The sequence below is a fragment of the Diaphorina citri genome, unplaced genomic scaffold (genome assembly GCF_000475195.1).
Source record: "Diaphorina citri unplaced genomic scaffold, Diaci psyllid genome assembly version 1.1 scaffold1646, whole genome shotgun sequence".
NCBI classification, from domain to species: Eukaryota; Metazoa; Arthropoda; class Insecta; order Hemiptera; family Psyllidae; genus Diaphorina; species Diaphorina citri.
The window spans coordinates 27,506-49,906 of NW_007379072.1; the positions used below are offsets into that span (position 1 = coordinate 27,506).

General features: G+C 40.5%; 4 protein-coding genes across 4 annotated transcripts in view; 1 reads left to right on the forward strand and 3 right to left on the reverse strand.

The window, feature by feature from the left end:
• The window catches only part of LOC103516706 (cytochrome P450 4C1-like), a 12,851-nt gene extending 6,503 nt beyond the window's left edge, over nucleotides 1-6,348 (reverse strand). Inside the window, exons 1-6 of the mRNA XM_026829022.1 lie at nucleotides 5,851-6,348; nucleotides 5,220-5,416; nucleotides 4,025-4,120; nucleotides 3,604-3,691; nucleotides 1,292-1,519; nucleotides 339-500 (exon numbers count right to left, since the gene is read on the reverse strand). Coding sequence (XP_026684823.1) covers nucleotides 339-500; nucleotides 1,292-1,519; nucleotides 3,604-3,691; nucleotides 4,025-4,120; nucleotides 5,220-5,416; nucleotides 5,851-6,313 — 1,234 coding nt within the window. The 5' untranslated portion in view covers nucleotides 6,314-6,348. The remainder of the gene's footprint in view (nucleotides 1-338; nucleotides 501-1,291; nucleotides 1,520-3,603; nucleotides 3,692-4,024; nucleotides 4,121-5,219; nucleotides 5,417-5,850) is intronic.
• A 3,411-nt stretch (nucleotides 6,349-9,759) lies between these two features.
• LOC103516707 lies at nucleotides 9,760-10,548 on the reverse strand. Its single transcript, XM_008481690.2, has 3 exons — nucleotides 10,527-10,548; nucleotides 10,320-10,442; nucleotides 9,760-9,887 (listed from the first exon to the last, which is right to left on the reverse strand). The coding sequence occupies exons 1-3, from the start codon at nucleotides 10,546-10,548 to the stop codon at nucleotides 9,775-9,777; spliced, it is 258 nt and encodes an 85-aa protein (XP_008479912.1). The 3' UTR covers nucleotides 9,760-9,774.
• LOC113470520 lies at nucleotides 10,453-11,408 on the reverse strand (the record flags this gene model as incomplete). Its single annotated transcript, XM_026829020.1, has 2 exons — nucleotides 10,453-10,738; nucleotides 11,168-11,408. Coding segments are annotated over 2 exons (354 nt in total), but the record flags the coding sequence as incomplete, so codon positions are not given.
• Nucleotides 11,409-12,053: 645 nt separating this feature from the next.
• The window catches only part of LOC103516709 (alpha-(1,6)-fucosyltransferase-like), a 35,701-nt gene continuing 25,353 nt past the window's right edge, over nucleotides 12,054-22,401 (forward strand). Inside the window, exons 1-8 of the mRNA XM_026829023.1 lie at nucleotides 12,054-12,065; nucleotides 12,618-12,732; nucleotides 12,986-13,049; nucleotides 13,410-13,520; nucleotides 18,607-18,772; nucleotides 19,067-19,253; nucleotides 20,557-20,794; nucleotides 21,797-21,973. Coding sequence (XP_026684824.1) covers nucleotides 12,054-12,065; nucleotides 12,618-12,732; nucleotides 12,986-13,049; nucleotides 13,410-13,520; nucleotides 18,607-18,772; nucleotides 19,067-19,253; nucleotides 20,557-20,794; nucleotides 21,797-21,973 — 1,070 coding nt within the window. The remainder of the gene's footprint in view (nucleotides 12,066-12,617; nucleotides 12,733-12,985; nucleotides 13,050-13,409; nucleotides 13,521-18,606; nucleotides 18,773-19,066; nucleotides 19,254-20,556; nucleotides 20,795-21,796; nucleotides 21,974-22,401) is intronic.

The following is a 22,401-nucleotide window of genomic DNA, read 5'->3' on the forward strand; positions in this document are numbered from 1 at the left end:
ATAGATAATGATAATTAGTTTATTTACCTATTTACTATTATTTTCATTATTATTAACTACTTTAGGCCAGTAGTTACAAAATATGTATACAAATAGTTTCCTTTAGTTTTTTAACCAGCTATGTTTAAGAGCTAAAATTACAAAATTACAATGTAGTACGGGAGCTAGCGATATAAATTTTACCTCACATAAGTTATAAGATACAAAAAAATGAATTAATGTTTTGATTCAGGCGGTCATAATTTGAATTATGATGTCGAAATTTTTGCTCCTTCCCGATAACAGCAGACAACACGGTACGCGTAGCTCGAATCTGATCTTGGATCAAATGATTTCACCATCACATCTTTGTTTGAGAGTTAGAATGACTCCACCCTCGTTTTCAAGTACAATATTCTGAGCCAGTCTCAGGTTTTTCGGTTTGACTGTAGATCCGACGACATATCTCTTGAGTATTTTGGCTATGAGAATCTTCTGACTCATCATGGCTACTTTTTGACCTGAGGGAAAGAGAAGAAAACATCCATTTTGACATTGAGAATTGGTGTAGTAGGCCAGCCACTCACTATCAGGTGGTAGACCTGACGACAGTTACACCTAATCTGAAATCAGGTCCGCCCAATAGTGTGTGCTCATCAGGTAGACCTGATAGACGGACCTGTCAGGTCTACCTGATAGTGAGTGGCTGGCCTTAGAAGTTAAAACTTGTTACACTTACACTTGGTTTTTCTCATAAGGAAAATAAATTAGCTTTTTAGCTCCAAAATTTCTTGATAAAAAATTATCAAATATTCGTATTACCATTGATCCTTGCCTGTATGTCGATGCCTAAGATGACTTGTTATTTCTTTATTACAATTTTTATTGTACATAATATACAGAATAGTACGTGTACAACGTCATAGGAGCACTTAACCTAGGTATTAAAACTAGCATAAAAAAAAAAGATCTAGGTACGATCGATAGTAGGTGGGTATTGTAATATTTTAAAATACAACGGGATTCGAATTCGAACATTGAACACATTTTTATTTTTCTTCAGCAAAAACAGCAATTTCTCAACAGTTGCTATAGATAATATTCGAATGGCTTGAAAAAGAAAATCTGGCCAGACTTCACATCCCTCCCCTAAGTCAATTTAGCCATACCAATCCTGTGGTCTATACGTCCTCCCAGCTCGGGTAACATAGGGGTTTGGATTTACAATGACAGAAGGGGAAGTGATGTTTTCATCTTCTCCAACATCAGAACTGGTAGCATCATGGAAATCATTATCCTCATGTTCACTAACATCTAACATCAGGACTATGAAATACATCATTGGGTTGTACATTGTCATCATTGATAGGGATATTGTCGTCATTGATAGGAATATTGTCGTCGTCAAGGGAAATATTGTCATCATCAAGAGGAACATTGTTGTCATCCTGAATAGTGATATCAGCACTCCTTGTTATTGGAAGAGGATGTTTCAGGATTTGATCCACATGCCGTTTCCATAGAACTCCACGGCTAGGTTCTACGTAATAATGTAAATGTAAATGCAATTTCTTTGTGTTATTATGTCACAACTTTGGTGGTCTTAACCCAAAGTTTCGTGTCGCATCCTTGTCACATTTGAAAGATTCATAGCAAATTTCAAGTCTCTAGCTCTTACCGTTCTCGAGATATTTTGTTTACAGACAGACAGACAGACAGACACACACACACACACGGCCGCGGGTTCGATTCCCGCCCGGGGCGGATTTTATCCTGATGGGATAATGTTCGTTCTCGGAACGGCTGGCTTTCTCCTATCCTGAAAGAGGATGTTTCAGGATTTGATCCACATGCCGTTTCCACAGAACTCCACGGCTAGGTTCTACGTAATAATGTAAATGTAAATGCAATTTCTTTGTGTTATTATGTCACAACTTTGGTGCTCACTGCAAGACACACACATGGACCAATGGCTGAAACTTTGGATTTAGGCTCTAGGGACCTCAAAACGTGTTTTTACTTTTTTCATTAAAAACTGACCATCGAAAATTTGACCCGATTACATTACTTTCCTTCCTCTAGGATAAGGAAAGTAACAAGTGCGCTAGAATCACATATGCGTATAGTAGGTATACCTACTCGCAGTACTCGCCCCACTATGGCGTGATCGCGTGATTGGCGTGACGTTACGCTAGTCATGCATTGTTGCCACGTCTTTCGCTCGCGTTAAAATGTGCATATCTCGAGAAGTACATAACGTAATTGAAAATTTTTTGCGGTGTAATTTTTTTAATATTTTCTTCTTTCATATGAGTAAATATTTGAAAGTCATGAGAATTGTCAATGAAGGATTGGTAGAAAGAAATGTTCAACGCGGGAGACCAAGAAAAGAATACATGAATCAGATAAGGGATGACATGGGATGTAGCAGTTATGTGGAGATGAAGAGGACAGCAGCAGATCGCACAAAATCGAGGAGGAGAACCAGATCACTGTTACCAACCAATCAATAGATTGTAACCCAAGAGAGAGATATTGGAACCATTTTAGGGGGAGATCGTCTTCAATTTCGAACTTTCGAAAAATAAGGGCCACCCTCTAGTAGTCCTAGTACTACAGGTTTAAATGGGAAAAGGTTGTATACAAAATATCTCAAGAACGGTTTGTCGTAGAGCAATGAAATTTAATTCAATTTCGAACTTTCGAAAAATAAGGGCCACCCTAGTAGTCCTAGTACTACAGGTTTAAATGGGAAAAGGTTGTATACAAAATATCTCAAGAACGGTTTGTCGTAGAGCAATGAAATTTAGTATGCTATCCCGGTATGGTCTCAGGTCTCAGGACGCGACTGAAACAATTTGGTAAAAATCGGACGGTCACTCATCCAGATATCAAACAAAGTCAATGTTTCTTCAGTGGGAACGCGACTGAAACAATTTGGTAAAAATCGGACGGTCACTCATCCAGATATCAAACAAAGTCAATGTTTCTTCAGTGGGAAAAGGTGGTATACAAAATATCTCAAGAACAGTTTGTCCTAGAACGATGAAATTTGGTATGATATACCGGTATGGTCCAAGGACGCGACTGGGAAATGGTTGGAAATATCCGTTTTGGGATCCCCTGATGTCAAAAAAAAAAAAGTATTGTTTTGTACAACGCTTATGGTACCTGAGATCAATCAGTGTGATTTCTCAATTATTTAGCCTTAAGATGCCATGTTTTTTACTTACAATTACACGATGCGCATTTCGATCATTGGATCATCATCATCAGGTGGATATGTCAATATTTTACGAAACACTAACGAAAAAGCACGTATATCGGTAACATTTAACACTAAAACACGGGAACTAAAAACCACCTCCCATTTCGGAATCAGCTGAGCTTTCCTACAGTACTGACTGTCTGATTCCCTCTCGTCTTTTTCTCGCTCTATTCAACCTTGATTTAAGTGTAAGAGTATGATGAGATTGTAATTGCTTACTTGCAGATCCTGCTAGCTGGTCCTCGTCATTGTTCGTGTCTTGAGCGTTTTGTCTTTGTGCCAGCAGATTTCTTCGTGCCTCGCTCTATTCAACCTTGATTTAAGTGTAAGAGTATGATAAGATTGTCATTGCTTACTTGCAGATCCTGCTAGCTGGTCCTCGTCATTGTTCGTGTCTTGAGCGTTTTGTCTTTGTGCCAGCAGATTTCTTCGTGCTCGTATGACCTAGAATGAGACAGATTATCTCTTTTAATTCTTGTTGATTAGTAGTGATTAGCTTCTCAAGACAACAGCTGATCATTGTTGTGAAGTATTGCATTTTGCAATGTAAAATTAATTTGCATATCATGTTCATTAAATAAATACGTTAAGGCCGGGGACCACAAAGTGAGTTTAAACTCGGTTTGAGCAATCTGATTGGTTGAAATTTTTACTTTCTATTACTACAGTATAGCGAACTATACTAGTAATGAAAGTATTGCAATCGGTCCAAATTTTCAAAATCGGGTTCGCTCTATTCAACCTTGATTTAAGTGTAAGAGTATGATGAGATTGTCATTGCTTACTTGCAGATCCTGCTAGCTGGTCCTCGTCATTGTTCGTGTCTTGAGCGTTTTGTCTTTGTGCCAGCAGATTTCTTCGTGCTCGTATGACCTGGAATGAGACAGATTATCTCTTTTAATTCTTGTTGATTAGTAGTGGATTAGCTTCTCAAGACAACACCTGATCATTGTTGTGAAGTATTGCATTTTGCAATGTAATATTAATTTGCATATCATGTTTAATGAACATGATATGCATGATATAAATACGTTCGAATATGCAACTATTTCATTCGTTTAAATATGCAACTTGATGATTTTGTATTGCGTTGCTTTGTTCCATAATAATCTCGTTACTTTGTCCCATTGGGCCTGTAATCCTGTATGTGCCCCGTAGAAGCCGTTTCTTCAGGGCGAATTCCTTGTTTCTCTGACTACAATTCACTGAAGTTACTGGTACCTACATCCCCTTATTATTATTATCCTTTGTTTCTATTTACTATCTTATAAAACTGTTAAATCCCCTGTCTAAGTTAACCATCGGTCTAATCATACATCTATTATCCTTTGTTTCTATTTACTATCTTATAAAACTGTTAAATCCCCTGTCTAAGTTAACCATCGGTCTAATCATACATCTTGAGGTTAAGTGCATCCTATAGTTAAGGCCGGGGGCTACAAAGTGAGTTTAAACTCGGTTTGAGCAATCAGATTGGTTGAAATTTTTACTTTCTGTTACTACAGTATAGCGAACTATACTAGTAATGAAAGTATTGCAATCGGTCCAAATTTTCAAAATCGGGAAATGGTTGGAAATATCCGTTTTGGGATACCCTGCTTTAAAAATTTTCAGGCTCGGGACTTTAAAAATTTTCAAAAAAAAAAAATTGGACCGATTGCAATACTTTCATTACTAGTATAGCTCGCTATACTGTAGTAATTATAGAAAGTAAAAAGGTAAATTTTTGAGCATTTTAAACGATCCCTTATTACATGGGGAGTATTTTGAGATAGAAAAATTTCGACCAAAAATCGGCCGCCATATAGGCGGCTTGGGACTTCGATTTTTTTTTAATACGTATTCCGCAAATGTAATAGAAAGTCGTGTGATGTTCACACCAGATTTTTGGAAATCAGATTGCTTAATCCAAATATGTTCACTTATGTAAATTTCTAAATTCACCATCGGTCTAACAATATAGCCGACTTACACTCAAGGTAAATTTCTTCATGACCTCCAGCTCTCGGTAGTAGGTTTTGCCCATCTCGGTCCTCTTGAAAATAGCGTCGTAGTGTAACCAGGGCAGCATGAACCTTTTCATTGAGATCTCGGCCACTATTCCCACGGCTTGCGTGTAGGCAGAGTTCTGATTTTTAAGCGCGCCCAAGTCGTAACCCATGGTTGTCTCTGAAATCACAATAGCAAATCTGTCATGTAGTCTACTCGTATGTGTTCGGCATCTACCCTTAAACAACTTAACTCCATGTACATAAAGACCAATCTGAGGCTTAGGTGTGGGGGTTAAGCTTCTACGAATCTACCGTAAAGCAGGAAAATTTTGTTGGAAATGTCTGATGATAATATCGAAATTTCAAATCAACTATTTTTACATTTCAACTTTTTAAAGTTGACCTTGTAAAAGTTGTTATTGCAGACAGTCCTGAACGTTACATGCTTGACAGGAATAACCTTTATGAGATTAGATAAGATGAATCGTTTCCATTTTTTTTTTACATTCTTCATACATCCTTGAGAAAAAGCCTAGGTGTCAGTGACCCTCGAGTGCTAAAGTTCTGAGTCTACTAAGATCGAACCCACGCCCTTCTGTTTACCAGACTTACCGCACACAATATCCAGTGTTGTCAGCTTCATGATGGGAAACACGTCGAATCCGGAATTGTCCAGCTCCTGACTGAGTCGGTCTACCAGAATATCTGTTGTGTCCTGCATAGGCTCTAGCATTGTCTCGAGGATATTATAATGGAAAGCCGGCGTAAGGAGTTTTCGCCGGTGATGCCACTTCTGCCCGGTTGAGGTGATGAGCCCCGTGCCTAGCCAGACATCAAGCAGAGCGTACTCGGTACTCTTATCGATGTGTTCAGTGGAAGAGAGAATAGCCTGGGTGCAGTCGGGTGTTTGAAAGTACACCTTCGGGTAGGGTCCGAGCCACAGGATGAAATTGCCCTTGTAATTATTGCATTGCTCACTGACGAACTTGAAGAATTCTGAAACAAAACGCAGAGGGGGAGATCTTGGAAAATAACAGTTATTAAGAGCCGCCCAGGAAAAAGCACAAGGGGACATCACAATCGCCAACGTTCATTTGGACACAGCACCACGAGAGGCTGATGAAAAACGCCGACCCCGTCTGTACACGGGAAAAGGCAAAGAAAAACAAGAAGAATAGTTGGTGTCTCTCGTCGCTCCAAACTGAAAGCTTGATGTTCAGTAGCCCTAGCTTACGCTTGGTCTGGAAGTTGTGAATGAAACCACCCTTGGATATTCCCTCGCTCATGTCAATGCTAAATAAAACCCAAAGTATCCCAGATTTGTACACCCAAATAAATATGTACCTACGGAAAGCTTGATGTTCAGTAGCCCTAGCTTACGCTTGGTCTGGAAGTTGTGAATGAAACCACCCTTGGATATTCCCTCGCTCATGTCAATGCTAAATAAAACCCAAAGTATCCCAGATTTGTACACCCAAATAAATATGTACCTACGAGCAAGTATCGAACTTCGTGAGAAAAGCGCTCTACAAGGAAAAAATATCTGAAATTGCTCACTCGATTAAACACTCTCGATTACTCGTATATGTATTGTGTGAGGAAATTGGAATAAGTTCGCCTGTTCGAGATGAGAAATATTAAACTTTGTACGATTTTAAATCCTAGACGTGATGTATTGTGTGAGGAAATTGGAATAAGTTCGCCTGTTCGAGATGAGAAATATTAAACTTTGTACGATTTTAAATCCTAGACGTGATAAGACTTCTATTTTTAAACATTTTTTGTTACTTTTTTCCTCAAAGTTTGTCCCCAGGTCAAACCACATGAGTGAGAAATCAGGCCCAGTGGTCAAATGATTACTCCCTGTAGGGACCAAGGCCGATATTAAACTCCTCCGAATTCCAAGTAATTTTAAGTCCCTGAAGAGAAAAAAAAGTATGTGCAAATTTCTCAGATTTAAAATTTCATTGACTCCTTAAACTTTAAATAGGGGGTTTTCCAGGAGGTTTGATAGAGGGAACTGTACTGCTAAGGTCTTATCTTCCCTAAAGCGAAGAGAGAAGGACGACAAGATAGGAGAAAGCCAGCCGTTCCGGGGACGAACGTTATCCCTTCGAGATAAAATCCGCCTTGGGCGGACATTAAACCCGCGACAAAGCGCTTACAAGTTGAGCGACGTTGCGCCTGATTAAGGAGCGCGGTAGCGCTCCGCCCCGCCAAGTCAAGAAAGTTTGACCGCGCTACTAGAGATTGATACCTAGACTGTCTGAGACTACAGTGACTACACGTGCTGCTGGCTATTTCGGGGCACACTCAGCCTCGTAAGGACAATTGAGGGGCTGGTTGAAATCTCATAGCATTAAAATGAGATTCACGAGGTAGACTGATGTGACCTTAGTACCTACCTATGTATATCGTAAAAGGGTTCAGTGTTATATTTTTTCATGGCACGGGTGTAGATTTCAAGGACCTTCTGAACACATGTCGACACTTCCTTGACATATTTACCCAATAAGTTTTTTTTTTTTTTTTTTTTTTTTTTTTTTTTAATAATAATGTAGCTCCGTAATTGGTATTGTAGACCATATATCTGGAGGCAGTGTGTTTCTCCATTTGAGGTAAAACTCGTCTGAAAGCTATTTAGCCTGCAATCATGTCTGATGTCCATCGTTTACGAGTACACAAATAGACAATGTTATCACATACCCCATACCTAATACTTAACGTAACCCATGACTTCAGGTTGTTTCAAACATCCAAGTGCACCAATCATGCTCTAAGTGCAATGTATCGCCTAGTGGGTAGGAGAACCTCATTCTGTACATACTTACCTACAATATTACATCATAATTAACAAATGGGGAAAATCAGACACAGGTAGTGGGATTGTTGATGAACTACCAACATAAGGGGCCGCACCCCCAAAAAGTTAGCCTAAGATCTAACATTTCCAACAAGGAAAAGAAAACATTTCCATCAAGGAAAAGAAAACGAAATCCATGATTTCCCCAATAATACAAATAATATGAAATGTATAAAAAACGCATCTCAATCGGTCAATATGAAAGCCTTGAACATTCGTAATTTGACACTGGTGTAGATCTGCAGAGGTCCCGAGCAATTAGGGTCCCCGCAAGAACATATGTGGCAAAACCTTGCGGGAAGCCTTGAAAGAGGATTTTTAAAAGTTTTAGTACTGTGTCAAATCACAGGTTGTATTAGATTACATGATTAAGCTGTATCCACAACTTCACACATATCGACCTCGTCGATCGGCGAGGTGAAGAGGCGAATCTTTTCTTTTTGACTCATCCTGTATGTAGAATTGACCTCGCCTTATTGTTAAATAATGATACGTTTCTCAAAGGTCGATGATTTGCAACCCGATTCGCCTTGATAATATGTAATAGATTGACTTAAGTCTCGGTTCAGTCGAGCAGAAGAGTCATTTATTTTCAATTTATGTGAACGAAAACGAAAATACAAAGTTCAAGTAATTTTATATGAAGTTATATGACCGCAAAAATAAAGTTCATCTGATTTATGATTACTTAGGTAGATTTCATACCACCTTGCCTTTTTCGATCTAATCCATCTCCTCAATTGTCCTCACAAGGCTGAGTACATCCCGAAATAACTAGCAGCACGTGATGTTCCAGACAGTCACCGTCTCTAATCCATTTTTCTTTTTTTTTTTTCAAGAGTTTTGATAGAGGGAATTGTAACTGCCAAGGTCTTATCGTCCCGAAATCGAAGAGGGAAGAAAGACAGGATAGGAGAAAGCCGGCCAAAAAACAAACAAAATATCCATTCAGAATAAACGAAATTCATTAAACACATAGAAGACGAAAAAAGGAGAAATTTCTTTCCTCGAAGAAATTTACGCAATAGATTTAGCCTCGTCTCGCGTGCAACGTGCATCTATACCTCTGACTATTATAGTATAACTAGTATAAGTTACGGTACTAATAATACCTCTGACTAAGAATAGTAGTTATGTACAAATTTCTTTCCTCGAAGAAATTTACGCAATAGATTTAGCCTCGTCTCGCGTGCATCTATACCTCTGACTATTATAGTATAACTAGTATAAGTTACGGTACTAATAATACCTCTGACTAAGAATAGTAGTTAGGTATGTACTATCCTCCTTACTTCTTGATGTTTAACCAAGGTATACCCCGGTGCCAAGCACAATCATCATGGTCTTGACATGTTGACCGATGTACTATCCTCCTTACTTCTTGGTGTTTAACCAAGGTATACCCCGGTGCCAAGCACAATCATCATGGTCTTGACATGTTGACCGACCATTAATGTCTTTACTTGTATATTTTCCCACTTGGTCATGAGTTATGAACAACTTATTTACTTATAGGAGTTACAAGAAGAAGAAAAAGAAGAATAAAGTATTGAATATCAAGCGTGCCGGGAGGCGCGCGAACGTCAAGAGTTCGAAGCGCCGCCCGGCCTATATTAACACGAAACAGAATTTCGAGGTTTTTTGTTTCAGAGCTTTTGCCTACTTCTGTTGTTTCAGAGCCTTTGGTTACAGCAGCACGCGGTTATGAGTCTGTGTTCTCGACAGGTGTTGGCGTGAAGGAAGCTGCAGTCCGCGTAGTTGCACTGAGGAGGCAGATCATCCGCGTCTGAAAATAGGTACGAGAGCATTACTATCCTAAGGCCAGTCACTCATTATCAGGTACCTAGACCTGACAGGTACTGCTGAAAAGGTCCGCCTGTCAGGTCTACCTGATACCTGATGAGTACATACACTATTAGGTAGACTGATCCAAGATTTGTACGAAATCAAAACTGCCAATAATATAGGCCGGAGGCCGGGTACCTATAGCTTCGTTTTTAACTCTTGACGTTTTTTTTTATTTTTAGAGGTTTGATAGAGGTCTTATCGTCCCGAAAAGGAGGGGATAATAAAGACAGGATAGGAGAAAGCCAGCCGTTCCGAGAACGAACATTATCCGTTCAGGATAAAATCCTCCCGGGCGGGGACCTCCGGCCTAACGCCCACAAGGTAGACGCGCTACCAACTAAGCTAACTAGGCTGGCAGAACTTTTCTTACCTGAATCACTGAGGCAGCAGCAAGCATCATGGAGTAGCTTGTCACTACAGTAGCTATACACCGAAGAGTCACATAGGGGACAGTTGAGTCGTTTAGCATCGCCTTGGGCCGTAGGGCCGCGTGCTGATTACAGAGCTTTGGATTGTATCTGTTGTTCCAGACCTCTTGATTGTATTAAATTTGTTGTTCAAAAGCTATAGGTACTGCTTAATTGTATTTCTTTTTCCATAGCTTTTGATTGTATCTGATGTTTCAGAGCTTTTGCCTACTCCTGTTGTTTCACAGCTTTTGATTACTCCTGTTGTTTCAGAGCCTTTGGTTACAGCAGCATGCGGTTATGAGTCTGTGTTCTCGACAGGTGTTGGCGTGAAGGAAGCTGCAGTCCGCGTAGTTGCACTGAGGAGGCAGATCATCCGCGTCTGAAAATAGGTACGAGAGCATTAGTATCCTAAGGCCGGTCACTCACTATCAGGTAGACCTGACAGGTACTGCTGAAAAGGTCCGCCTGTCAGGTCTGCTTGATACCTGATGAGCACACACACTATTAGGTAGATAGGTAGACCGATCCAAGATTTGTACGAAATCAAAACTGCCAATAATATAGGTCGGGTATAGCTTCGCTTTTAACTCTTGACGTTTTTTATTTTTAGAGGTTTGATAGAAGTCTTATCGTCCCGAAAAGGAGGAGAGAATAAAGACAGGATAGGAGAACCGAGAAAGCCAGCCGTTCCGAGAAAGAACATTATCCGTTCAGGATAAAATCCTCCCGGGCGGAAACCTCCGGCCTAACGCCCACAAGGTAGACGCGCTACCAACCAAGCTAACTAGGCTGGCAGAACTTTTCTTACCTGAATCACTGAGGCAGCAGCAAGCATCGTGGAGTAGCTTATCACTACAGTAGCTATACACCGAAGAGTCACATAGGGGACAGTTGAGTCGTTTAGCATCGCCTTGGGCCGTAGGGCCGCGTGCTGATTCATGGAGAGGCCGGCCCTTCTTGTTTCTCACTGGAACTGCGGCCACTGGTGGCCTTTGGAATTCTTCATCCTCGTCATCTTCTTCGAAATCGTTTTCCGATTCTAAAACGAATAGAAAGGATCATAGACAATGTGATTTGCTTTTTTTTAAGGACATGAAAAGGAGAAAAGGACATGACAGACACATTTTAGATAGGAGAAACTGTAACAGCGGAACGGAGGTCTTATCGCCCCGAAATCGAATGTAAACTGTTGACTTGTATTTTTCGTTCGGTTGATACTTTACCGAGTTTATGACAATTGATAGACAACCGAAATACCAATTAATCACAATCTTACACGTCTATCATACAGCATCCCAAGATCATTTCGAGATTCTCTTGGCAGTTCGCAGCACGACCACTTCGATTGGATCTCTCTTATTTAGATTTATTTTCAAAATGAAAAACAGATAGAGAGAGAGAGATGACAAAATTAAGTTTCCACGAGATGAGAAGAGAAAGAAATAGAAGGAGATAGAGAGAAAGAGCCTCGATGGAGGGAGAGAGATAGAGAGTGAGAGAGAGAGAGAAATAGAAGGAGATAGAGAGAAAGAGTCTCGATAGAGGGAGAGAGAGAGATGGGGATAACGCTGAAACGAAGTGAAGATGAAGAAGGATGGGAAATCAGTTTTGTTTATTGGAGATTTAAGCCATATTCATTCAGCTAGCCTAGTTATTTTTTTATTGAGAACCACCCGAAAGTAAATCGTTAAGGCATGGCCGTTCTTGCAGGAAAATGTCACTCATCCATTTAGTGGTCTTGCTCGGCGTAGCTTAACAAAAACGGATCGGAAAAATAGCCTATAACCTTCACGGGAGTGCAAGCAATAAGTTCACAAAGTTTCATAGAATTCATAGCAATCGGATGAGCGGTTTGGCCAGGCATAAAGTTCGAACAAACACACAAACATTTATTTGCCAGCTTAGTTAGCTTAGTTGGTAGTGCGTCTGCCTTCGTGGGAACTTGTACGGCACAAAAATCTTCTCACTTCAGTTTTCAGAGTGTCTAAGGAACCTAGCAGTAGGAAGTTTCTTCCGCCAAACACATTCCGACGTTCTGACAGACCTAAGTCTCACAGACAGTCTGAGTCTGAGCATTAGGCGCGCTAAAATTTATTTTCCCAGGAAGTGACCCGATTTAGGCCATTTCTAACATAGATATGAGTCAAAAACGGATTTACAATTTACAGCCCTCGTAAAACATCCTCAACAATTTTACACTTCAAGGAGTGTATTTCTTATTTTTTTTTTTTTCTAAATGACCAAGTTGTGGACAGTAGGTATATTTAGAAAATATCTCTGCATACATTTACAGAAATAAGAAGCTGAAAAGAAAGCAATATTTGTCAACTACCGCAGAAAATCATCAGAGTGTATTAGATTTGCCAAATAAAGGTAAGTACGAGTATGTACCTATAATAAAAGTTATTTAAAAGTGTGTCTTGATTATTGCGTGAATTATCCAGTATGGACTTTTTCAAGTCAACTTTGAAAATTAACCCCATACCCGGTGAATTAATCATGGGCATGATACACCCTAGGAATGTATCACACATAGCTGACTCAAAACCCATCGTGTATGGACAAATGAAACATTCAGAAGACATGAAGTTCGAAGTCCAATTAACCCCCCTATATTTGTCCTCAGACGGCCCAGACATCCAGTACGAACTAGCACGCAAGAGAGTGTCAAAGGATGTGCAAGAACTATGGTACTACGTCAGTTCGGAGCTGACCCAATTCAGCCTATAATAAAAGTTATCGTAGGTAAGTATGTAGGTACCTATAATAAAAGTTATTTAAAAGTGTGTCTTAATTATTGCGTGAATTATCCAGTATGGACTTTTTCAAGTCAACTTCGAAAATTAACCCCATACCCGGTGAATTAATCATGGGCATGATGCACCCTAGGAATGTATCACACATAGCTGACTCAAAACCCATCGTGTATGGACAAATGAAACATTCAGAAGACATGTCCAATTGGCCCCCTTATATTTGTCCTCAGATGGCCCAAACATCCAGTACGAACTAGCACGCAAGAGAGTGTCAAAGGATGTGCAAGAACTATGGTACTACGTCAGTTCGGAGCTGACCCAATTCAGAACAGAATTGGTGAATAAGACGCCACAGTTAGCTGGTAAATTAGACCGAATCATAGCTGAAACTGCCGAGCACAAAAGGTAAGTAAATTGTTGTTGATCTTGTTGTTGTTTTGAGTGGCTTTAGCTTTCGCCAAATGGCAATAGCAGAATAAAGGTTTGGGCACAGGGCCGGATTACCCATTAGGCAGAATGGCAGACTGCCACGGGCCCCGCGCTTTTGGGGGCCCCACGCTTTGAGGACTTACACTAGATATTATGGGTTTTTTCTAAATGTTGTTGTTGTTGTTGTTGTTGTTGTTGTTGTTGTTGTTGTTGTTGTTGTTGTTGTTGTTGTTGTTGTCTGGTAAATTGGACCGAATCATAGCTGAAACTGCCGAGCACAAAAGGTAAGTAAATTGTTGTTGATCTTGTTGTTGTTTTGAGCGGCTTTAGCTTTCGCCAAATGGCAATAGCAGAATAAAGATGTCTTTTTGTATCTGCTATACACCGGGGTGATGGTCTCTATCTCTAGCCATGTTAAAGTGGCTGGCTCGTCCTGAACCGCAGTCAACCACAGTATGAACTTTTTCAAGTCAACTTCGAAAATTAACCCCATACCCGGTGAATTAATCATGGGCATGATACACCCTAGGAATGTAACATAGCTGACTTCGCGTATGGACAAATGAAACATTCAGAAGACATGAAGTTCGAAGTCCAATTGACCCCCTTATATTTGTCCTCAGGCGGCCCAAACATCCAGTACGAACTAGCACGCAAGAGAGTGTCAAAGGATGTGCAAGAACTATGGTACTACGTCAGTTCGGAGCTGACCCAATTCAGAACAGAATTGGTGAATAAGACGCCACAGTTAGCTGGTAAATTGGACCGAATCATAGCTGAAACTGCCGAGCACAAAAGGTAAGTAAATTGTTGTTGATGTTGTCGTTGTTTTAGTGGCTTTAGCTTTCGCCAAATGGCAATAGCAGAATAAAGGTTTGGCCATTTTGAAAGCCAGAGATTCATTTGCTGAATGGAGATTGCCCCTGTTTTCAGATCTCTACTTCATGTCCTGGGCATTTTGAAAGCCAGAGATCCATTTGATGAATGGAGATTGCCCCTGTTTTCAGATCTCTACTTCATGTCTTAGATACACTAAAAGCCAGAGATTCATTTGATGATTGGAGATGGAAGGAATCTTTGGATCTCAGTGACCTTGTACAACGACGGCTCGAATATCTACAAAACCCTCCCGACTGTCGAACTGCCAGGAAATTGGTGTGCGAGTTAAACAAAGTAAGTATAAGCAAAATAAACAACACAGACAAATTAAACAAAGTAAGTTGAGTTGGTTCTGAGTTAACGATGAGCAAAAGGTCCCAGGCTTGATTTTCAGAGTCAATAAAAAATTGCTCTATTTTTTAAATTGCAAATATCCCCGATTGTTTTCTGGTGTTCTCTTGTTGACCAAGTAGGTATACGGACTTCCCGTGACCTCTGGATGCATCCTGCTGAGGTGGCAGAGTTCCTTAGCCTTGGGGAGGAGTGAGCATTCTCGCAGCAGTTAACAACTACTCAGCTGTTTCATTCACAACTTTCCGTGTTTCTTTCACAGGGCTGTGGTTACGGGTGTCAGTTGCACCATGTGGTCTACTGTTTCATCGTAGCCTACGCCACTCAGAGAACCCTCATCCTGGACTCCAAAGAATGGAGCTACTCACGGGGAGGCTGGGAAGAGGTGTTCCAGCCTGTCAGCAAAACATGCACTTCACCTGAGGGAGTGTCGAATTCCAGTTGGCCAGGTAAGGGAATGTGGTTGTTGTTATTGAAATGAAAAGACAAGAGGAATAATTATGTACCTCACATTAAAGGTTTTAATTGACAAGAATTTGACATGGTCAGTTGAACAGTTTAGTCAGAGTGAAATATTAGGACTGGCCGTAGAAGGAAAATCAGGACCATTCTACTGTTACTTTAAACAGATAATGTTCGTTCTCGGAACGCCCGGCTTTCTCCCATCCTATCTCCCTTCTCTCTTAACCATAAGATCTCAGCAGTTATAGTTCTCTCTGTCAAACCTCTTTAAAACCTTCTCTATCTTGTATCTAACCTTCCCTTCAATCATTTCTCTTGAAACTTTTTCTCTTTCTATTTCTTAAATCCAGCCCAGGGTTAACATAAATAATTCACCTCTCGAAAATCGGTAGACGACTTGAAGATTACAACCGTTATTTCGGCTTTAGTAAGTAAGTAAGCTATAGCCGATTAGCCGAATGGTGAAGATAAAATAGAGAGGTACGGGAATAGACAGACTTGGTATTTTCTAACGCTGCCCTTTGCGCTGAGCTGGAAACCTGCAGGACGGTAGTCTCACCATCTCATCCATCTCTAGAAAGCAAAGAAATGTGTTATGTCAAACATTGGATACTTACAAGTCTTTTTATAGTCCCGACTTGGAGTTTCGTCTCTGTACCTTGTAGACTTTTTTAAGGGAAACTGAAAAAGTCTAGTTTCCCTTGAAAAAGTCTACAAGGTAGACGAAACTCTCCGAGTCGGGAAATGTTTCGTGCCATATCGATCGATTGAAGTCGATCGTGTGGACATTGCTTTAGTTTAGTTTAGATTAGACCATAGTGTGCACGTTGCTTTAGAAATTCTATCGTTTATGAATTATTCTTCTTCCTAGAGTGCCCATCTTGCGAATATTGGCGATTATGATGGCTATGCCTATCTTGTTGGTGGCAGTGCGGAACAGCTCAGCAGATGATATATCGAACCAGCGTCTCAGGTTGGCGAGCCAAGGTATTCTTCTTCTTCTTCTTCCAGGTCCTCTTTTGTTGTGTATCTTTCATCTTTCCTTGTAGAATTTATGAATTAAGAAATTAAAATGTGTCCTACCCTTGAATTTGCTGATTTCAGGGAACAACGACACTCAAGTGATCTATCTCCCGATCATAGAGTTCATCAATCCGCGACCCCCTTACCTTCCTCTGGCTATACCTGAAGACTTGGAGCCTCGCCTGTCCCGACTGCACGGCGACCCGATCGTGTGGTGGATCGGGCAGTTTTTGATGTTTCTCAACAACCCGACCCCGAACACCCGGGAAATCGTCGCCAAGTACGGAGAGAAGATCAAGTTCCAGAAACCAATTGTAGGGTATGTGAGACTATAGCTTTTAACTGAGACTGACATTTGATCTACTTAAAGTCTGGTGCTCAAGCTGTATTTTGCCTGCAGACTTTTCCAACTTGGTCTCACAATTTCATGTGTACGACAAGTTTTCGCAGAGTTTATGTGTGTAACTTTGTCGTATACAAGGCAAGGTTGTGAAACCAAGTTGGAGGAAGTCTCCAAACAAAACGTAGCATTGTGTCCCAGGATCAATACAATTGTTTCCAGTTTTCCTTACAGCCTTCGCGTATCAGTGAGTACCACACTAAGCTTGCGCGTTAGAGGTCCCAAGTTCAAGTTGCAGGAGAGCTGAAATCATAATAGACTCTTGAATGGAAGGTAATCCTAACTTATTACGTTGACTGATTGAATTTTCATCAAGCAACAAGCGGCTTGTCAAATCTTCCGGTTGCCTGTGATCTTTCTTCTTGTTTGACAAGCCGCCTGTCAAGGATGCTTGAACGTGTGTGCCGGGCATTACCCGTGTTCCAGGATCCACATTCGTCGCACGGACAAAGTGGATACAGAGGCCGCCTTACATCCAGTGGAGGAGTACATGACTGGAGTGGAAGAGTATTATAAACAGTTGGCGTTGACTCAAACAGTGGATGTGAAGAGAGTGTATGTGGCCACGGACGATGCCAGCGTGTTGACTGAAATCAGAGAGAAGTAAGTTTAGAGAGCAATGTAGAGTGTAGGACAAGGATAAAATATTTAATGGACGGTTGGCAGAGAAAAATAAACGTAAATAAAAGTAATAAGTAGGTATTTTAAGTACCTAAGCACCTACTGAATTATTTGTGGTGAAAACAAGTACATTTAACTACTTCAAGTTAGTGCTTATGATAGGTAAGCATAAGCACTAACTTATAATAATTATCTGGACCTAATTATGTGCTAAAGCAGCTAAAGTTTGAATCAAAAGAATTATCTACCGATCAGTAAACAAGATTCGACACCTGATTTGAATTCCAACCTCGATTAATCCATTGGAAAATACTGTCTTACCTAGGTACCTATTTTTTTTTTATTTTAAATATGTATAATGGTATGAATTAGGTAGATCTCATCCACTTCTTTATCAAACATTGGCATCAATCCCATTAATCCAATTGTTTTACAACGGATACGAAATTTCAATTCAATCGCACTCGAATTCTCGAAAGAACCCCAAAGATACACAATATTCATTGACAAGATTTACCAAAACTCAATCCCAAAGATATTGATCAGCGAAATATATATCTACTATCTACCTTTTATTGCAAATAATTCTTTTACAAATTGTTAGTTTTTCTTTTTTTGTCAAAGGATCTTTTGACAGATCCATTGACAAAGGGAATAGCATCATGTTTAAACAAATGTTTATCAACCTTTCCTTTCTTGCGAGGATAGAAATGTTGTTATTGTCATTCAATGTGAAATGGATATTATTGGATTTGGGAATTTATTTAAGTTCATTTCATTTTATTTATTCCAATGAAAGGAAAAAAGAACTCCCATACCTCTTACATACATAGGTATATAGGTACCTAGGTATTTTATTTTTGTACCTACATACCGTCTGGAATTCTGGATTAACCTTTTGTTAACATTTTATTTTATTTATTATTTTTTTTTTTTTTTATTTTTTGCTTTCCTCCAAACCGTTTATAGTCCCACAGCCAGACGCTAGTCTACTCTCTGTTTAACGTCCCCTAGCCAGACATGTTGTTGTTATTTCTTATTTATAGTTTTACGTCACTGGTATAAGGTTTTTTTTTCAATGACGGGGGTTTTACCCTCCATTTGGCCCCTTGACTTGGAGCCACATTAAACTCACTCAACGTGAGGGGGCTGAAAAAAGTCAGCAGGATCCAGTTGGCCAGATGGTCACCCATCCGGATATGAACCACGCGGAACGTTGATTAACTTCAGTTATCCATTGGGAACTGGTGTATTCATCGTACTGTCGCCCCTAGCTATAGCAATGAGATATGCCTAGCTACCTATCCTTATAACTCCTGTTTTCAGATCTCTACTTCATGTCCTGGGCATTTTGAAAGCAAGAGATTCATTTGATGATTGGAGATGGAAGGAATCTTTGGATCTCAGTGACCTTGTACAACGACGACTCGAATATCTACAAAACCCTCCCGACTGTCGAACTGCCAGGAAATTGGTGTGCGAGTTAAACAAAGTAAGTATAAGCAAAATAAACAACAGAAACAAACAACACAGACAAATTAAACAAAGGAAGTTGAGTTGGTTCTGAGTTAACGATGAGCAAAAGGTCCCAGGCTTGATTTTCAGAGTCAATAAGAAAATTGCTCTCTTGTTTCAATTTCAAATATCCCCGATTGTTTTCTGGTGTTCTCTTGTTGACCAAGTATAGGTACGGACTACCCGTGACCTCTGGATGCATCCTGCTGAGGTGGCAGAGTTCCTTAGCCTTGGGGAGGAGTGAGCAGAAGTTTCCGTGTTTCTTTCACAGGGCTGTGGTTACGGGTGTCAGTTGCACCATGTGGTCTACTGTTTCATCGTAGCCTACGCCACTCGGAGAACCCTCATCCTGGACTCCAAAGAATGGAGCTACTCACGGGGAGGCTGGGAAGAGGTGTTCCAGCCTGTCAGCAAAACATGCACTTCACCTGAGGGAGTGTCGAATTCCGGTTGGCCAGGTAAAGGAATGTGGTTGTTATTGAAATGAAAACACAAGAGAAATAATATTTATTTATTTATTTATTTACAAAAACATCATACACATACAATATACAATGAAAAATGTGGTTGTTATTGAAATGAAAACACGAGAGAAATAATATGTACCTCGAATTAAAGGTTTTAATTGACAAGAATTTGACATGATCAGTTGAACAGTTTAGTCAGAGTGAAATATTAGGACTGGCCGTAGAAGGAAAATCAGGACCATTCTACTGGCCGTAGAATCAGAAGAAAATCGGTAGACGACTTGAAGATTACAACCGTTATTTCGGCTCTAGTAAGTAAGTAAGTTATAGCCGATTAGCCGAAAGTTGAAGATAAAATAGAGAGGTAAGGGAATAGACAGACTTGGTATTTTCTAACGCTGCCCTCTGCGCTGAGCTGGAAACCTGCAGGGCGGTAGTCTCACCATCTCACCCACCTCTAGAAAGCAAAGAAATGTGTTATGTTAAACATTGGATACTTACATGTCTTTTTATAGTCCCGACTTGGAGTTTCGTCTCTGTACCTTGTAGACTTTTTTAGGGGAAACTGAAAAAGTCTACTTTCCCTTGAAAAAGTCTACAAGGTAGACGAAACTCTCCGAGTCGGGAAATGTTTCGTGCCATATCGATCGATTGAAGTCGATCGTGTGGACATTGCTTTAGTTTAGTTCAGTTTAGTTTAGATTAGACCATAGTGTGGAAGTTGCTTTAGAAATTCTATCGTTTATGAATTATTCTTCTTCCTAGGGTGCCCATCTTGCGAATGTTGGCGATTATGATGGCTATTATGCGTATCTTGTTGGTGGCAGTGCGGAACAGCTCAGCAGATTATATGTATATCGAACCAGCGTGTCAGGTTGGCGAGCCAAGGTATTCTTCTTCTTCTTCTTCTTCCAGGTCCTCTTTTGTTGTGTATCTTTCATCTTTCCTTGTAGAATTTATGAATTAAATTAAAATGTGTCCTACCCTTTTTAGATTAGACCATAGTGTGGACGTTGCTTTAGAAATTCTATCGTTTATGAATTCTTCTTCTTCCTAGAGTGCCCATCTTGCGAATGTTGGCGATTATGATGGCTATGCGTATCTTGTTGGTGGCAGTGCGGAACAGCTCAGCAGATGATATGTATATCGAACCAGCGTCTCAGGTTGGCGAGCCAAGGTATTCTTCTTCTTCTTCTTCTTCCAGGTCCTCTTTCGTTGTGTATCTTTCATCTTTCCTTGTAGAATTTATGAATTAAATTAAAATGTGTCCTACCCTTGGATTTGCTGATTTCAGGGAACAACGACACTCAAGTGATCTATCTCCCGATCATAGAGTTCATCAATCCGCGACCCCCTTACCTTCCTCTGGCTATACCTGAAGACTTAGAGCCTCGCCTGTCCCGACTGCACGGCGACCCGATCGTGTGGTGGATCGGCCAGTTTTTGACGTTCCTCAACAACCCGACCCCGAACACCCGGGAAATTGTCGCCAAGTACGGAGAGAAGATCAAGTTCCAGAAACCGATTGTAGGGTATGTGAGACTATATAGCTTTTAACTGAGACTGACATTTGATCTACTTAAATTCTGGTGCTGTATTTTGCCTGCAGACTTTTCCAACTTGGTCTCACAATTTCATGTGTACGACAAGTTTTCGCAGAGTTTATGTGTGTAACTTTGTCGTATGCAAGTACTAAATGTCGAAGAGACAAGGTTGTGAAACCAAGTTGTAGGAAGTCTCCAAACAAAACGTAGCATTGTGTCCCAGGATCAATACAATTGTTTCCAGTTTTCCTTACAGCCTTCGCGTATCAGTGAGACAAGGCAAGGTTGTGAAACCAAGTTGGAGGAAGTCTCCAAACAAAACGTAGCATTGTGTCCCAGGATCAATACAATTGTTTTCAGTTTTCCTTACAGCCTTCGCGGATCAGTGAGTACGAGTACCACACTAAGCTTGCGCGTTAGAGGTCCCAAGTTCAAGTTGCAGGAGAGCTGAAATCATAATAGACTCTTGAGTGGAAGGTAATCCTAACTTATTACGTTGACTGATTGAATTTTTATCAAGCAACAAGCGGCTTGTCAAATCTTCCGGTTGCCTGTGATCTTTCTTCTTGTTTGACAAGCCGCCTGTCAAGGATGCTTGAATGGTCCCAAGTTCAAGTTGCAGGAGAGCTAAAAGCATAATAGACTCTTGAGTGGAAGGTAATCCTAACTTATTACATTGACTGATTGAATTCTTATCAAGCAACAAGCGGCTTGTCAAATCTTCCGGTTGCCTGTGATCTTTCTTCTTGTTTGACAAGCCGCCTGTCAAGGATGCTTGAAAGGTCCCAAGTTCAAGTTGCAGGAGAGCTGAAATCATAATAGACTCTTGAATGGAAGGTAATCCTAACTTATTACGTTGACTGATTGAATTTTCATCAAGCAACAAGCGGCTTGTCAAATCTTCCGGTTGCCTGTGATCTTTCTTCTTGTTTGACAAGCCGCCTGTCAAGGATGCTTGAACGTGTGTGCCGGGCATTACCCGTGTTCCAGGATCCACATTCGTCGCACGGACAAAGTGGATACAGAGGCCGCCTTACATCCAGTGGAGGAGTACATGACTGGAGTGGAAGAGTATTATAAACAGTTGGCGTTGACTCAAACAGTGGATGTGAAGAGAGTGTATGTGGCCACGGACGATGCCAGCGTGTTGACTGAAATCAGAGAGAAGTAAGTTTAGAGAGCAATGTAGAGTGTAGGACAAGGATAAAATATTTAATGGACGGTTTTTAATGGACGGTACATATATTCACTATATTGGGGCACTTTTGTGAAGAAGTTTGGTACAGGGAACTGTAAAAACGGAGTTCTTATCGTTCCGAAAGCGAAGAGAGAAGGAGAATAGGTTAGGAGAAAGTCAGCCGTTCCGAGAACAAAAAAAAAATCTTGTGTGTTTACTATGAAATCGGCACCGGACGGAAATCGAACTCACGACCTAGTCAGGTAAGATACCCTCCAAGCTAACTAGGCTGGCTGTAAATAAAGTTTGATTGACTGCTTTGACAATAGTTTATGTTATGTCCAAAACTTCCAAAAGTTATTTTGAGAGGTGAGAGCTTGAAAATCATTTCTGAGAGTATGGCAATCCGCCCGGCCAA

What these genes read in the sequence shown, in the direction of transcription:
- LOC103516707 (XM_008481690.2), bottom strand. Translation starts at nt 10,548, where the DNA reads ATGGAAAAAGAAATACAATTAA. An exon ending in GGAAAAAGAAATACAATTAA is followed by an intron (nt 10,443 to 10,526) that starts GCAGTACCTATA and finishes CTCTGTAATCAG; the next exon opens with CACGCGGCCCTACGGCCCAA. An exon ending in CTGCTGCCTCAGTGATTCAG is followed by an intron (nt 9,888 to 10,319) that starts GTAAGAAAAGTT and finishes ACCTATTTTCAG; the next exon opens with ACGCGGATGATCTGCCTCCT.